This window comes from Mesoplodon mirus (assembly GCF_964341445.2).
Source record: "Mesoplodon mirus genome assembly, chromosome: 15".
Taxonomy (NCBI): Eukaryota; Metazoa; Chordata; class Mammalia; order Artiodactyla; family Ziphiidae; genus Mesoplodon; species Mesoplodon mirus.
The window spans coordinates 662,649-678,799 of NC_138991.1; the positions used below are offsets into that span (position 1 = coordinate 662,649).

Here is a 16,151-nt window from a genome sequence, read left to right on the forward strand (position 1 = left end):
ATGTTCTGGAAAATAAAGAAATCTGGTTGCTTGATTATTCAGGCACCTTTTAAGATGTCTCAGAGAAAATGTACGGCTTGTTTAAGAAGCAAGATAAAACGTTCCTAAGTGTTGCCTGGCGTGTTTCAGGGATGGAGGTGCAGAGCGAGCACCAGCCTCTCGATGCTCAGGGGGCCTGGGCGTGTCCAGGGCCGTTGGGCTCCGTGTCACTGCAATGCACCTTCCAGTTGGCACCATTTCCATGGCGACCTGCCCGGGGCTGGGTCTGAGCACTGGAAGGGATTGGAGGCCTGGGGCACGCTTCACGCTTTGCGGAGACGGCGGCGAAGGCCCTGCCCCCGTGTGCTGTGCGGGGTGGCCTGGGGTTGGGGGAGCTGGGCAGGATGGAACTGTCCCGTCATTTGTCCAGTGGCCTGGCCGGCTCCGTCGAGCGAGAGGGGTCAGCTTTGGTCACCTTAGCTTCCCCGGCTTCTCCCCACGCTGGGCTGTGTCACGTTGCAGCCTCTGTTTTCTTGTCTGCTTCCCTCTGGCACTTCTGGGGGCAGCTGTGACCGTGGCCAGGGCCTGCCAGGCACGGACATTTGGTGGGGTCTGACCAGGGGTCCCGCTGCTGCTGGTGTACATTCCTCCCACCTGCCTGCCTTTGGCCTGACCGTCGGGACCCTTGGTCTGTCCCCTGGGTGTAGGTGCTGGGGTGTGGCCGGTGAGCACTGTGGGTGGTGTGTGGGCTGGGGCCTGCCTCCAGAGGCCGGAGAGCAGACATCTGCCCCGGGCTCCCTACCCAGGACGAGGTGCCATCGAGCACTTGGGGGCTCCCAGCAACCCTGGTGAGCTTGGGATGACCAACCCAGGAGGCCTTAGGTCTGAGTCCTGGACGGATGCCCTGTGGCTCGAGAAGGGGGTCACTGCGGTGTCTGCGGGTGCTCAGCACAAAGGGCGTCACTCGGGGTGAGCTGCCCAGTGCCTGGGGGCCTCGCGGGACTGACCCCACGGACCCCAACCCCTGACCTCCCCCCTGAGCCCCCTGGAATGTGGCCCCGGCCCGGGGGCCCATGGTATCACTCTCTGAAACATGGGGATTGACAGTGAGGCCGGATGCTTGCTGCGCAGCGGGGGCTGGTGGCCCCTCGCTGGGCCGTGTCCACCAGGTGGCACCCCTACCCCGGCTGCGGCCGTGCGGACACGTGGACGCGGCGGAGACGGGTCCGTGCTCCTGTTTCTGTTGATTCTGCGCGTGCGCTCGTGTGTTTTAGGGGCTGACACGGGAGGTACTGGCTGATCTGAGAAGCGCGCTTTCTTAGAACGAGGGAGCAGCCCTCTCTGCTCTGGGTCAGGCCTGACTGGAGGCTCTGGAGCCCCAGCCCCACGGGGACACCCGCGTGCGGGCGGTGGGCAGACTGTGCGGGGTCCGCAGGCTGACCGGCCGCCACCTGTCTTGCAGTGAACGAGTTCACCGTCATCAGGAAGAAGTTCCGCTGCCCCTACTGCAGCTTCTCGGCCATGCACCAGTGCATCCTCAAGAGGCACATGCGCTCCCACACGGGCGAGCGGCCCTACCCCTGCGAGATCTGCGGGAAGAAGTTCACGCGGCGCGAGCACATGAAGCGGCACACGCTGGTGAGCGGGCGCAGGGCCACGTGGGGGTGGCGTGTGGGCAGAGGGGGGTCGGCGTGGGTCAGCGTGGGGTCAGCGTGGGGTCAGCACAGGGTCGGTTCAGGGCACGCTCTGCACAAGGCTGCGGTGTCCGGGCAGGATGGGGACGTGGGCTGTCCAGGAAGCCACGGGAGGCCCTGAAGTGGGGTCCGCCCTGCGGGGGGAAAGACCAGGACAGCGGGGAGGCACCCCAACCCTACATCCCTCCTGAGCAACTCTGCCCCCGGCCCCAGGGGCAGAAGGCAGGTGAGCACACCGCCCCGCAGCCCCACTCCTCAGCTCCCCCTTCGGGGCCCCCGCTGCCCCAGCCCGGCCTCTGCAGGTGCTCCCTCCCCTGCCAGGACCCTGCCCCTTGCCCCCTGGCTTCTGCCACGTGGCCACTTCCTCCGTGCCCCGTCCTACAGTTGCCGTGGGATCCTGGCCCCTCTCCCCCACAGCCCCTGGAAGGTTCTGACGGCCTGGCTCGCAGCTCAGGAACAGGTGCTGCGCAGATGAATTTGCTTGGCCAGGAAGTGATAGAAAAGGTCACCCTTGAAACAGGGAGGCAGATTCACCAAAACACAAAGTGAGGAACCCTTGGGTGGGTGAGAAACGAGGAAGGCCAGGCGGCTGGGGCACGGGTGGGGAGAGGTCGCTGGGGTGATGTCATGAGTGAGGGGGCCTCAGGGCCGCACGGGCTGGGTCGGACCCCTGCAGCACCCTGATCCTCTGACCAGCAGGAGGGGTGGAGGGGCCACATCCCCGCAGCGAGGGGGGCCGAGGCGAGACCTCAGGGGTGGCCCCAACGGGGTGAGCCACGCGAGGGAGCGAGGGAGAGCCCACGGCCTGGGCCTCATTTGGGGCTGGGCTCCCCGGGGAGGCTCCCTGAGGCCAGGTGGAAAAGCTGGAGGGGGAGGCAGCCCTCGGAGCCAGGGCCCAGGCTGGCGGACTGCGGGATGCCTGTGTCCCCCGGAGGGACAGGTTTGCAGGGCTGGGAGGCAGCTGCACCTCCCCTGACGGCAGAGGGGCAGCTTGTTCCCGCCCCGCTCGCCCCAGGAGGCTTAGCCGGGGGCAGGGGCGGGGTGGGCAGTCTCAGCAGCTGCCTCCACGGCGCCCACATCCTTCCCCGCCCATCCATGCGTTCATTGGGATGAGTGTCCGGCCATCTGGTCCCGGAGGACAGGCTCCGTGGCTCCCCGGGAACTGTCCCCACCGCCCAGCCCTGCTGTGACCAGACTGGGGTCTTTGTTCTTTGCAGAGGGTCCCGGAAGCCCTAGGTTTAAAATGTAGCAAATGAAAAAGACCCAGGAAGGGTCCCAGGACCCAAGTGATTTGAGGCTTCGTTTCTGGAATCAGAACCTGTGAGGCGGCCCAGCTCCTCCTGACGTCCGATCAGGGCGTCCGGCCTCTCGCCTGCCTGGGCTGGTTGGCAGCAGTCGTAGGTCCTCGTGGTCGGGTTTCAGGGAAGGCTGTGATGAGGCAGACGTTCACGGTGGTCTGCGGGACTGCTGAGCTGGGAAGCCAAGGGCGCTCGGCCAGGCCCGTCAGTTGGAGAATTCAGAAAGGCAGGAGGCGGCATTCAAGCAGCAATCACAGTTCCCCGGGGATGCCTGACCCTGCCGCCCCGCGGGCTGGGCACTCAGCCCAGCTCCTGGCTGTCCTGACGGCTTCCCAGAAGGCAGGTGCCTCGAGTCCCTCTCGGTCACCGCTGTCCTGGGCTCCCATCACCCGTGCCCCCAAGACCCCAGGCCCAAGCCGGGAGCCACCAGAGCCCTGGCCATGCCCTCCTGGGGCAAAAGCGGGGGCGGGGCGGAGGCGAGTGCTCCGCCTTCTTTGCTGGGAGGTGTGGGGGCAGCATGACCCCCAGTGCAGATCTGAGCCCCGGGCAAGCCCCCGGGGGGGGGGCGGGACACGGCCGGCCTAGTGCCCAGCAGCCCTCTGGGTGGGGGCGAGTTTTGGTGGCACCTGCAATTCTGTGTGTCCCGGCTTTGTGTAGTGGCTCCCGGCCAAGGCTAGGGGTCTGAGCAGCCTAGCAGACTGCCCCCCACCCACCCAGACCTCAGCTTCTGGGCCACCCAGTCCTCCCCCTCCACTCACTGACTGTACGTCCCCCTGCACTGACCGCCGTCCCCCCACTGACCGCCGTCCCCCGCACTGACCTCCGTCCCCCGCACTGACCTCCATCCCCCGCACTGACCGCCGTCCCCCGCACTGACCGCCGTCCCCCCGCACTGACCGCCGTCCCCCCACTGACCGCCGTCCCCCGCACTGACCGCCGTCCCCCCGCACTGACCTCCATCCCCCCGCACTGACCTCCATCCCCCGCACTGACCGCCGTCCCCCGCACTGACCGCCATCCCCCCGCACTGACCGCCGTCCCCCCCGCACTGACCGCCGTCCCCCGCACTGACCGCCGTCCCCCCGCACTGACCTCCGTCCCCCGCACTGACCGCCGTCCCCCCCCACTGACCATCGTCCCCCCGCACTGACCGCCGTCCCCCCACTGACCGCCGTCCCCCGCACTGACCGCCGTCCCCCCCGCACTGACCGCCGTCCCCCGCACTGACCGCCGTCCCCCCACTGACCGCCGTCCCCCCGCACTGACCGCCGTCCCCCCACTGACCGCCGTCCCCCGCACTGACCTCCATCCCCCGCACTGACCGCCGTCGCCGCACTGACCGCCGTCCCCCGCACTGACCGCCGTCCCCCCCCACTGACCGCCGTCCCCCGCACTGACCGCCGTCCCCCGCACTGACCTCCATCCCCCGCACTGACCGCCGTCCCCGCACTGACCGCCGTCCCCCCACTGACCGCCGTCCCCCCGCACTGACCGCCGTCCCCCGCACTGACCGCCGTCCCCCCACTGACCGCCGCCCCCCCCGCACTGACCTCCATCCCCCACACTGACCGCCGCCCCCCCCGCACTGACCTCCATCCCCCGCACTGACCGCCGTCCCCCCACTGACCGCCGTCCCCCCACTGACCGCCGTCCCCCGCACTGACCTCCATCCCCCGCACTGACCGCCGTCCCCGCACTGACCGCCGTCCCCCCACTGACCGCCGTCCCCCGCACTGACCTCCATCCCCCGCACTGACCGCCGTCCCCGCACTGACCGCCGTCCCCCGCACTGACCGCCGTCCCCCCCACTGACCGCCGTCCCCCGCACTGACCGCCGTCCCCCGCACTGACCTCCATCCCCCGCACTGACCGCCGTCCCCGCACTGACCGCCGTCCCCCGCACTGACCTCCATCCCCCGCACTGACCGCCGTCCCCCCACTGACCGCCGTCCCCCGCACTGACCTCCATCCCCCGCACTGACCGCCGTCCCCGCACTGACCGCCGTCCCCCCACTGACCGCCGTCCCCCGCACTGACCTCCATCCCCCGCACTGACCGCCGTCCCCGCACTGACCGCCGTCCCCCGCACTGACCGCCGTCCCCCCCCACTGACCGCCGTCCCCCGCACTGACCGCCGTCCCCCGCACTGACCTCCATCCCCCGCACTGACCGCCGTCCCCGCACTGACCGCCGTCCCCCGCACTGACCGCCGTCCCCCGCACTGACCGCCGTCCCCGCACTGACCTCCATCCCCCGCACTGACCGCCGTCCCCCCCCACTGACCGCCGTCCCCCGCACTGACCGCCGTCCCCGCACTGACCGCCGTCCCCCGCACTGACCGCCGTCCCCCCGCACTGACCGCCGTCCCCCGCACTGACCGCCGTCCCCGCACTGACCGCCGTCCCCCCACTGACCGCCGCCCCCCCCGCAGGTGCACAGCAAGGACAAGAAGTATGTGTGCAAGCTGTGTAGCCGCGTGTTCATGTCGGCCGCCAGCGTGGGCATCAAGCACGGCTCGCGGCGCCACGGCGTGTGTGCCGACTGCGCGGGCGGCGGCGGGGCCGGGCCCCTGGATGGCGGCGGCGCCGATGGCTCCCCTGAGCTGTTCGCAGGCGACGGGCCATACCTGGAGGACCCCGAGGACCCACGCGGTGAGGGCGAGGAGGAGCTGGGCGAGGACGAGGACGACGTGGGCCTGGCCCCCGAGGACACACTACTGGGGGACGACAAGGAGGACGAGGACTCGCCGCGGGGGCCTCGCAGCCCTGCCCGGGGCACCGACAAGGACTTCACCTGGATCTCCTAGGCTGGGCCGGACACTGGGCCGCGGCCGCCCCCGCCTGTGTGTGCCCCAGGCCCCCTTCACCTGCTCTCCCCCACCCCTCGAGGACACCTGGGGCTCAGAGGCGGGTGCTGCCCCAGCGAGTGGGGCTGGGGACGTGCGCGGGGCGGGTCTGAGCCCAGGGAGAGCCCTTGTCACCTCCCCCAGCAGGGGCGCGGGGCGGGCATCAGGGGAGCCCAGGACGCACCGGTCTGGCGTCAGACGCACCGTGGCCTGTGGCCCAGAAAGGACCAGCACTGGCTGGGGTCCCAAGTGTGGCCCCGAGGCCTGGGTCCGGGAGCTGTTAGGAAAGTTCTCCTGACCCTGGGCCCCGTCCAGGGCCGAGTCCTCCCCGCCTCCACTCCCCTTTCTCAGCAGTGGGGTCACTGCTGGCGGCTGCCGCTGCCCCCCGCCCTCGAGGGCTGTGCCGTCCGGTGGCAGCCTGCGAGATCCAGGTCTGGCGTCCAGAAAGCCCCACGGCCCTCCCGCCTCGGGGCTTTGGTGCTCAACACATAGCAGCTGCCGACCTCGGCCCAGGGTGCCCAGGTGCTATCCCCCCACTGAGGCAGCTGGGCGGGGGTCCCAGGTGCTCCCACCGTAGGGGCCTCCTCTTCCTTTGTGTGCACTTCTCTGGGCTGGCTTGCCCCTCCGCCCCACCCGTCCTGCCGCGCCCAGGCCACTCCTGCTGACCGTTCCGGGCGGCTCGCCTTCGTTGCTGCTAACACCGGATGGTGTCCCCAACGCCAGTGCTGCTCACGCCGCCTGCGGGGGCCGCCCCCTCCCCAGGTGCTCGGGGCCCCGGTTCCGTGAGTAGCTAAGGAAACTGAGGCTGGCACGTAACATGGTTCTGTTCGGTGTTATCTCTCCCGCTCGACGACACTCGCAGACGTGTCTTTCCTTTGGTTCCTTCCCAAGCCCCCTCGCCGTCTTTTAAACACGCTTACGACCCCTTCTCTCTCTTTTTTCTGAGAAGCCAGGGCCCCACCGTGTGCTGTGAGGACACTGTGGGCCCAACCCCGGCCTGTCTCCCTTTCAGGCTCGTGACACATACATTCCATCCCCTCCACCCGCCTCGCTTGGGAGCCCCTGCGGGACACTGTGCCAGGGCCCCTTGGGTGCTGAGCTAGAGCCGAAGGAGACACTGGCTTGATTTTCTCTCTCCCCACAGCCTGCGAGCCGAATGGCTTTACTGCATTTCTCCCAGGTCCCATCTACTCTTTCTAGGTGGAGAAAGGCAAATCCCACAGAACCCTCCTTAGTAAGTGGCTGGCTGCGTGGACACGGACGGGTGCTGTCCTTGAAGCCCTGCCCGGGGAGGAGTTGCAGCTTCATTTTTTGTTTTGCTTTGTTTTAAACATAGCCACCTTTCTCTCAGTCAGAAGAGGGCTGCCCTCCCATCCTCAGCTGGGGATGCTGCGAACTCCTCAACGCCGGCATCCTTAGGGAAGGGCCGGGCCGGGCCGGGGGGCAGGAGCCCAGGGCAGGTTGGGGTGCCTCTGGGGCCGGTGCCCCTGTCTGCCTTTCACAGTGGGGGCCCAGCTGAGCCCCTCGGTGGGGCTCCCCACTGTGTACCTTTCCCCCACTTTCTAACCCCTTTTATAAACAGACTTACTTTCTTATCAAATGCATTTGGAAACCAGACCTTTGCTACCAAGCGTCTCTGGGTTTTGTACGGGGCCACCTCTCAGCCCGCTGCCCGCGCCCCGGGCCACCTTTGCGCCGCACTCAGGACCTGCTCGCTCCCGCTCTGGACCGTCCTGGCTGACTTTTAACGGGGCCCTCAGTGCCACAAGGGCATTTTCTTCCTCAAAACAATACCCTGGAAAGCCGAGGGTCCCACCTCCCGCCCCCGAACCCCGTGTGTTCACTATTCTCGTGTGCGGTTAACTGGAGAGCTGGATTTCAGAGATGCAGGCGAACACACCGCCTCCAGAGGCGGGAGGGAAAGACGTGTAACGAAGGTTTCTTTTTTAACGTGATTTTTTTTTTTTTCAAATCAATGTTTAAACTAATAAATATTTTTTTATGAAGCGGAAAAGCGTGTAAATCACATCTCACATTTTGTACCTTTCTGTCTGTGTGCGTCTGTGTTTGGTGTCTGCAACGCCGATGTGGGACGCGGTCCATCGGGCGGCAAGGTCTTTGGGGGTGGGGGAGGGGCGGGGGAACCAAGATTTTGTATCAAGCTCTGGATCCTGACCGGGTTGTATGCTTGAACTCTGGGTTTGGGAACAGTCACAACACTGCCAGGACTGGATAGGGACCTCAACTGAAAGGACACAGCTACTGCTTCCAACTTTGCACATCTTCCTTTTTAAAAAAGAGAACTCAAAAAATGCAAAAACTGGAACTTTTTGCAATATTATATGAAAGATAATCTTATTTTCGCTCATTCTGTGACATGTGCAACTCTTAAGAAAGCCATACTTAATGGTGTTTTTATTTTTTAGATCCTATATTGTGTTTTGTATGTGGCCCTTTTTAGAACTACTTGTATTGAGGGCGCTGTGTGTGTGTGCTTTTCTTAAATATTTATTTTTTCAACATGCTTTCAACCTGTCAACACAAACAAAACAGACAGAAAAAGGGCAGTGTTTGAAGATTGTTGATTTTTTCTGGGAATAATCTATATTATATCGACTTTATATGAATTATTATAAACCTGTGTTTGTATTGGAGATGTGTTTCATATCTGGGGGAGTCTTTTGTAATTGGTCAGTGGGACATCACGGCTGTCGCCTGCTTCCCCGGAGCCGTCGACGGCCAACAGCACCTCCTCCCTAGTGGTCTTGAGATTTCTTGTCTGCCGGGCGCACTCCGGGCCCGCCTGTGGGTCTCCTTTCTGTGACGGGATTAGTTAGACTTTCTTGCAAAGCGATCACTTTCAATAAACTGGGAAATTGCTGCTTGAGCAGATGCCTTGTGTGTGTTTCAGACAGCGTCCCCTCCTCTGGCCTCACCCTGGGTAGACGGGGCCAGAGAGTAACCCCCACCCCCAGCCCTTTGTGGCCTGGTTGCTGGCCTCCTGTCTGCCCACCGCCATCCCTGCCCATGGCGGGGTCCCGGCTCTGTGTCCCTCCCCCCAGGAGGCAGACACAGCTTTTGGAAAAATCCCGAATCTTTAATGTTACTCCTCGCCTGGTTCAGCCCAGACGTGAAGACACCTGAGCTTGGCAAACACCGTACAAATGTCCACCCGGGCCCTCAAACAGTCAGGTTAAGTGCGGGCAGGGGCGCCCCCTCCCCGACACCCCTCAAAGTGCATCGAGGACGGCCCCGTGTGGCCCCAAAGCGGGGCCCGTCACACCCCTGACAAGTCCAGGGCCGACAGGTGGGGGGCGGCCACCCCTCGGGACCCCAGGCCAAGGGGACAGCTGTGAGGTTTGGCTTTAGTGCAAAAGGCCAAGAGGCTGGTTTCTTCAGAGGCACTTTGAGTGGTGGGGACCGCCCCCCACCGGTTAAAAAGAAGACCCTGCAGCTAGGAGAGGCCCCGGCGGGCGGGGCTCAGTCCAGGAAGCGTTGGCAGGCCTTCTTCCAGCGGCAGGCCGTGCACCACAGGTCCCGGTGGTCCATGCCATACACTTTCCGGCACTTCTTGGCGTCACCTCGGGGCTTCCTGGGGGGACACATGGGGGGCATGGGGTGCTGTCGGGCCGGGAGCCTCCCTGCCCGGTGCCTTCCCCGGCCCCTTTACACACACACGCACCTCGGGTTGGCACCGGGCTTGGCCGGCAGGGCTGGCGCGCAGGCCCTGACCGGGATGGGCTGTGGCTCCGGGTGGACGGGTGCCAGGCAGCCCTGAGAGGAGACGCTGCTGTGGCCTCGCGCCCCTCCAGAGCCACCCGAGGCCTCACCCACCTGGCAAGCGGGGTCACTGGGGCACACCTGGGGGGCGGGCAGGGAGCTCAGCACCGGGGGCGGGGGCAGGGCGGGCGGGCGCAGCAGGATGGGCAGGGCCGGGGGCTCCAGAGGCTCCAGGCGGGGGAAGGCGGGCGGCACAGAGGCCGTGGGGGACCCCGGGGTCAGGCCAGACAGCCCGTCGGTCAGCGAGTCCACGCCGACGTCCAGCTCCGTGTAGTAGAAGTCCTCCTCGCCGTCGCTCTGCTCTGGCTCTGCCTGCCGCCTGCTGGGGGGCGGGGGTGGGGTGCGAGCTGACGCAGAGGCCTGCCTGGCGCCCCCCGCCCCTCCCCCACCCCCGGCCCCGCCGCACCCCAGGTGCACCAGACGGATGTGTCTCTGCATCCCTGACGCCGAGCTCAGCACCTTCCCGCAGCGCTTCCACAGACACTGGAACAGCCCCTGCAGCGAGCTCTGGGCGACAGGGGGCGGTCAGCCTCGGCGCCCCCCACGTCCACCCCGCTCCAAGGGCTTCCGTGGCTCACCTTCCTCTTCCTCAGGGCAGGCTCCCCGAACAGGAAGTGGGCTGCCTCAGGGGGCAGCGGGGGCGAAGGGGTAGGTGGAGAGGACTGGTCGCTGGTCGGGCCCCAGCCCCCATCCCCGCTGCTGCCGCTGCTGCCCGGCGGCCGCACCGGGGCCTCCCTCCAGGGCTCCAAGCTGGGCTCTGCGGACACACACCGGCGCCAGCATCAGGACTTTTGGGGGCCACGGCTGTGCTGCAGACGCTGCTGGCTACGAGTCCCTGAGTGCAAAACCTCCGCCTGTTCACCTGTCCACAGGTGAGCCTGGAGGGCAAAGAACCTCTTGGAGGGGGTAGTGGCCGGGAGGAGCTGACCACGGCAGCCTGGGGACGAGCCTCTCCAGCACAGAGAAGGAAGACCAGAAGAGTACGGGGTGGGGAGCTGCCTGGCCAGCCAGGTGGAGATGGACAGGTCATGGAGGCCTGCAGGCCTGGGGCACTGCAGCTGTGGCCGCGGGGAGGGGCCATGGGGGTCCTGATGTCGCTTTAGGCCTCAGGAGATGCACTTAGAAGACGGTATTCCAGGTGAGCGGCTCTGCTTGCCCCACAGGGGCTGGGCAGCTTGTAGGGTCCTGGAGGGACAGTGGTCCTGAGCCCTGCCGCCACCCCCCACCCCAAGCCAGGCCTCTAAGTCTCACCTGTGCTGAAGGCTACAGCCGGGGCCCCCAGCAGGAGGGGGCTGGTGGACAGGCTTGTGAGGGCTGCGGCAGCCATGACCTCGTCCAGCCGGGCTTTTCCTGGGGGGGCTCTGGAGGAGATGGGGATGGGGAGTGGGGGGGTGGGTAGGGCCCAAGAAGTACTCCAGGCCCGTCCCCGTCCCGGCACACGTGCAGGCCTGGGCACGTGTGTGCACCCAGCTCCCTCACTCCAGGAGCCGGGCAGGAGGCCCAGCTCCACCTCCAGCTCGGGTTGCCGAGCTCCAAATCCCCAGGAACCACCGGGAACAGGCCTGGACCAGGGTCTTTCCAAAGCCCGACTTCTCTGCAGCCTGGGCTTTGTTCCACCATGGCTCCTTCAGACCCTGCTGCTGGACAGGGGTCTGAGGCCCCGCCGGTGGGGCCAGGCCAGGCCAGCCCTCCCCCCAATCACACATTAACCAGGGTTGTGCAACAGCAGCTGCGGGCCTAGCGCCAGACCTGGGAGGGCGGGAGCAGCCAGCAGTCAGCAGCAGCCAGGGGAGACTGGGCTCGAAGCACAAGCGGGTCCCTGGGCCCCAGCGGGCAAGGCCAGAGCCCGCCCCCGCCTCCGCAGCCAGCCCGGGGTGTCAGGCACCTGGGAGGGTTTCTCTCTCTGCAGACAGGGCTGGGGAGACAGCCATCGGGGGCCCCGGGATGCCTGGACAGTCGATTTCACGCGGGCCTCACAGCCTCTTGGGCACAGAGGCTGACAGGCGCCCCCTCCCAGTTCTGCGCTCTGGCCCTCAGGGTTTGGGGAGGAACAAGGCATACTGATACATCGGTCATTTCTGCTTAACTTCTCCAGGGCTGGAGAGCCGAAAGGCAAGAACAGAAACCCAGTTCAGGATGCTGACCTGCCCTCCACCGAGGCCCCCCCTCGCAGGGGTGGGGTCTGGAAGGCTCCAGCCTGCGCCCCATCCACCACCCCTGCACACACAGGCGCACGGGTGCACACGCCCCCTCGGCCTGGCACGCGAACACCGGCTCACCTATGCCCTGGCACCGGGATGTGCGCCGACGGCGTCGGTGGCCCCGCCGCCCCCGCCCCCGGGGCCCCGAGGTCCGCGGCCCGCGGCTCCGGCTCCTGCGGCAGCGCGAACTCCACGGCAGGGCCCTGCGGACGCGGCCGGCTCAGCGCGGGCAGCGGCCGAGTCCCCACCCCCACCGCCACCCCGACCCGATGGTGCCCGCCCCCAAACCGGCTGCGGCCGGTGCGACCCCGCCCCCGGCCCCGCCCCCGGCCGCCGCGGCGGGAAGCACTCCGGGCGCCGGCCCAGCCCCGCCGGACCCACGGACACGCGCGGCGACGCGCCGCCCCCGCCCGCCCCGCCCCGGGGCCCAAAGTTCGTGCAGCCCGACGCCATCTTCGCAGCGGGAACTTTGTCGGCGCCCCCAGCCCGGTACCTGCGGCGGCGCGGGCACCGACACGGGCGCGGCCGCGGGGTCCCGGCCGGCGGCGCGGAGTGGGGGGCGCCCGCAGCCCGGGCCGGGCGCCGGGGGGCGCTCGGCCTCCATGGCCGGCCGGGTACCGAGGCTGCAGCGGCGAGGGCGGACGCTCCGGACGCAGCCCCGGGCCGGGCCGGGCCGGGCTGGGCCGGGCTGGCCGGGCCACCGACCCCCGCCCTGGATCGGCCGCCGCCCGCGCCGCGCCGCCCGGAGGCTGCCGGCCGGCCCCGCCCCCTCCTCGCGGCCCGAGGCCCCGCCCGCCCCGCGCCCATTGGACCGCCCCGCGCCCATTGGACCGCCCCGCCCCGCGCCCATTGGACCGCCCCGAGGCCACACCCCGCCCCTGGCCGGCTGCTCCCGCGCTGGCCGCTCCCGCGCCGCTCTGGGAGGGGGCCCGGCTTCTGCCGCCCGCCCGCCCGACGGCCCCCGCCACGGCGCCCCCGTCGCCGGGGCGGGCCGGCTTCCTCGAGGGATGCCCCTGCGCGAGCTGCCGGACCCGGGAGGAGGCCGCGTCTCCTTGGCGGGCTTCCCGGGAGCAGGTTATTCTTTAACGCACGACTGCCCACCTCCCGCGCCCCTTATGTAACTCCAGGGGCTGGGTGGCGGAGCCTTCCCTGTCGTTCAGGGTTAAGGTCCCACCCTGGGGTAGCCACCCTGTGGGCCGGCTCACCGCTCGGAGGAGCCCCTCGGCCTGAGGACCGCCCGCCAGGGCTTGCCTCCCTCCCCACTCGGTCTTCTGAGCCCGACCATCGGCGGCCCCAGGTGACAGGGCGCAGGTACCCAGCACCCCCAGCGGGAGGAAGCCCATTCCCAAGGAGAGGTTTTCACTCCTTCCAGACCCCACCTCGCCAAGCCTCCCAGGCTTTCAAGAAGAGCAGGCTGAGGTATAGCAGTGTTCATGCTCCCTGAGCTGGGGCTTTATTGAGACCCTGCCCTGGAGAGAACATGGCAGCCAGGACCCCAGGGATCCCATAGGCTGACAGCACTGCTATCCGGAATTCGTGCTGTTAGCCGCGTGTGGGGGAGGGGACTCTGGGGGAAGTGAGGGGTCGCACCCCACTCTGGAGGAAGGATCATCTGTACTTGGGTGTTCAAGGCAGAGGGGATGAAGACCCCTTCCCAGGCTTAGACAGGAAGCAGGGGGTCTCCATGCCCTGCACATGCCTCTCCTGGTAGGAGTTGGAGCTGGGGGGTTCCAGGTGCCCAGGGACCCCCATCTCCTGGATGCTCTCATACACGTTTTCCAGGAAGCTCTTGTCCGCGCCCAGGCCCCTGAGAGGGAGAACCTCGTAGGCCAGGTCACTCCCCAGAGCCAAACTCGCTTCCCCACCCTTGGGGTCTGGCTGGTCTGTGGAAGGTCCTGGGTCCCTCCTTTTAGGCTTGCTGACGCTGGAATACAGGATGTCCACCTGGAGAGAGGAAGCCAGTCCAGGGAGGGGTCAGCACCATCCACTCGGCCAAGGATCTGCCCAGTCCCACCCACCCTACCTCGCACCCTTCACTTCACCTGAGCAGCTGGGGTCGCCTCAACTTTCCCCTGCTCCAGACCTTGGGGGCCCCGATCTGTTCCCTTGAGCTTCTGGACACAGGCATACTCAGCCACCACGGGTCTGGCCTTGGGACCAGGCCTGGCACAGCTGCTGGTCAGCTGTGCCCCTGCCCACACCCCAGAGGTGACTGCCAGCCCCGCTCTGGGGATGGCAGCCAGCCCCACGTTGGAATAGGTGGCCTCAGGGTCGGTGGAGGGCGTGGCCAGGGGCAGCTCCTGGTGTGGGAAGGCTGCCGGGGGCCTGGTCGTCGTGCCTCTGGATGCCTCCTGCCATTGCGGGTGCAGATCCATGCTGGCAGGCCGTGGGGCTGAGGGTGGGGGCAGGGCAGAGATTACTTGGGGGTCCGGGGACGCCTGCCCACCGCCAGGCCCCAGCCCTTCCACCAGCTCACCTCTGCTGCAGGGCCAGCTGCGGTGTAGCTCATGCAGTCTGGTGTCCGACTTACCGAGGGAGCAGTGGTGGGGTCGTCTCAGCAGTGACTGGGGGCAAGGAAGGCTGGCCGGTGCCCTGCTGGCCCCAGGGACACCCTGGCACTCACCGCTTCTGCTGGCATTACACTGCCCTGCGGCCCAGACAGCTGCCTCTGTGCCCGCTTCCTGGGTGCAAGAGGGTCATCAGAGCGGGGAGGCAGAGGCGCGGGTCAGAGGCATCGGCCTCCAGTCCAAGGCCCATGGGGACGTGTGTGTAGAGAGCGGGTGCTGGGCCTGCCTGAGTCCCACCTCCTCTGGCTGTAGAGCTGAGCCAGGCCTCACCCGGCCCAGGGACGGTCACACCTGTGGCACGCTGTGCGCGACATCCACAGCCAGAGGAGCAGGGCGAGGCGCCCTAGGCCCCAGAGGGCAGGAGGGGCTGAGGGTACCTGTGGCCTCATCCTGCGAAGCCGTGGATGGGCCTGGGGGCAGAAGACAGGGTGCCGGGGGCTGAGGGACTGGGCACCAACCCGACAGCCCCACCTCTGCGCCCTGTGCTGCTGGAAGGTCCCCCCACCCCCACCCCACGCTCTGCCTCAGCACAGAAAACCCCAAGGCTCAGCAGCCTCTCCCTCCTACGGAGGCCGAGGGGACACAGCCTCAGCGCCCACCCTCCCGCCTCTCCCAGGGTCTGCTGGTGAGGGGTGAGGCACGCTCTGCCTGGCCCCCAGAGGACCTGAGTTGGCAAGGATGACTCCAGTGATGGCCGAGCGCGGCCAGCTGAGGAGGGGCAGGGCAGCTGGTACCTGGCCACGGCCCCACTGTGGTCACTGAGGCCAAACCTGAGAGCCGGGGAGGCCCCCAGGTCACATCCCAGGCATGGCTCCTGTCCAGGTGATGCCCCTTAGCTGTCCACTACAGAAACTGGCCCCCTGAGAGGCTGGAAAGCTGGGGGTCAGCAGGCAGGAAGGGCTGCTTTGGACACTGGCCACCCCACCCCTGGCTCTCCATCCCTCCCCTCCAACTGTCCCTGCCATCAGACATCCGCTTCCTGGAGTCTTGGCACAGGTGCCGGAGGTGAGGGGCCAGCAGCATGGAGCTGTCTCCGAAGGTGGGGGCCAGTCTGCTCAGACCCAGGGAATGGGCTTTCCTCACCAGAGGGCCCAGGTCCCAATGCCCTGACCTGGTAGGGCCCAGTCTTCCCAGACCCCTGCCTTCAGCTGCCCTAGGAAGGCACCAAGGGGCCCGGAGCCTTAGCCAGGCTGGAGGACAGAGCGGGCACTCACCAAGGCTGGGGCTGGTGCGCCTCCTCCACCACCTAGGGTGGCGGGCAGCTTGGGCACCTCGAGCCACAAGGCCTGTGTCGCCCTCGGCCCAGCTCCCCACCTCACTTCCTGCCCATGCACCACGCCGCGTCTTCCCACGCAGCCGCCACGGCAGCCTCACTCACCTGCTGTGGCCCTGCCTGGGGCCTAGATGGGACTTGGCAAGGGTGTGCTGTGAGCTGGTGCTGATCGGAGGCCCTAAATCATGTTGTCTCCACCCACGATGCAGTGGGTGCGTGTGGGCAACAAAACAGGCAGGCACAGACCCAGGGTGCCAACACCCCCCGCCCCACCGGGTCCTCCTGCCTCGATAATGGCGCTCCCTCTTGGCCCCGCACAGCCATGGTCTCCTTCCATCACTGCAGCACCGGGCTCACCCGTCTGTGGGTGTCAGGCAACGTGGGGGGCACCCTAGGCTGTGACCATCTGGGAGAGCAGCAAGGATGCCCGTCCTCCTGGGCCCTCTGCCTCTGGGCAGGGTGCTGGGCAGCACCCTCACTCAGGACCCCTCCAGCCCAGCCCCGTGACCCGGTG

At 67.3% G+C, this 16,151-nt stretch overlaps 3 protein-coding genes across 10 annotated transcripts in view; 1 reads left to right on the top strand and 2 right to left on the bottom strand.

Annotated features, from left to right (window-relative positions):
- Positions 1-7,893, top strand: part of ZBTB46 (zinc finger and BTB domain containing 46) — a 57,594-nt gene extending 49,701 nt beyond the window's left edge. For 3 of the 5 annotated variants that reach the window (XM_082600469.1, XM_082600465.1, XM_082600466.1), the window contains 2 exons: positions 1,442-1,617; positions 5,403-7,893. In XM_082600469.1, coding sequence (XP_082456595.1) covers positions 1,442-1,617; positions 5,403-5,777 — 551 coding nt within the window. In that variant the 3' untranslated portion in view covers positions 5,778-7,893. Of the gene's footprint in view, positions 1-1,441; positions 1,618-2,988; positions 3,171-5,402 lie in introns of those variants that run through there. The other 2 variants (XM_082600467.1, XM_082600468.1) reach the window with 2 other exon arrangements.
- A 1,016-nt stretch (positions 7,894-8,909) lies between these two features.
- Positions 8,910-12,528, bottom strand: SLC2A4RG (SLC2A4 regulator). 4 transcript variants are annotated; one of them, XM_082643364.1, is made up of 8 exons: positions 12,291-12,521; positions 11,876-12,000; positions 10,848-10,957; positions 10,175-10,353; positions 10,003-10,103; positions 9,678-9,918; positions 9,499-9,590; positions 8,910-9,408 (listed from the first exon to the last, which is right to left on the bottom strand). In XM_082643364.1, exons 1-8 carry the CDS (start codon positions 12,399-12,401, stop codon positions 9,297-9,299), a joined length of 1,071 nt encoding a protein of 356 aa, XP_082499490.1. In that variant the 5' UTR covers positions 12,402-12,521; the 3' UTR covers positions 8,910-9,296. The 4 variants fall into 4 exon arrangements, with proteins under 4 accessions (XP_082499490.1, XP_082499492.1, XP_082499493.1 ...); XM_082643366.1 differs by having other exon boundaries at positions 9,499-9,918; positions 12,291-12,528; XM_082643367.1 differs by having other exon boundaries at positions 9,499-9,915; positions 12,291-12,527.
- A 737-nt stretch (positions 12,529-13,265) lies between these two features.
- Positions 13,266-16,099, bottom strand: LIME1 (Lck interacting transmembrane adaptor 1). The gene is made up of 4 exons (XM_082645033.1): positions 14,656-16,099; positions 14,421-14,478; positions 13,840-14,361; positions 13,266-13,741 (listed from the first exon to the last, which is right to left on the bottom strand). Exons 1-4 carry the CDS (start codon positions 14,751-14,753, stop codon positions 13,424-13,426), a joined length of 996 nt encoding a protein of 331 aa, XP_082501159.1. The 5' UTR covers positions 14,754-16,099; the 3' UTR covers positions 13,266-13,423.
- Positions 16,100-16,151: the final 52 nt, after the last annotated feature.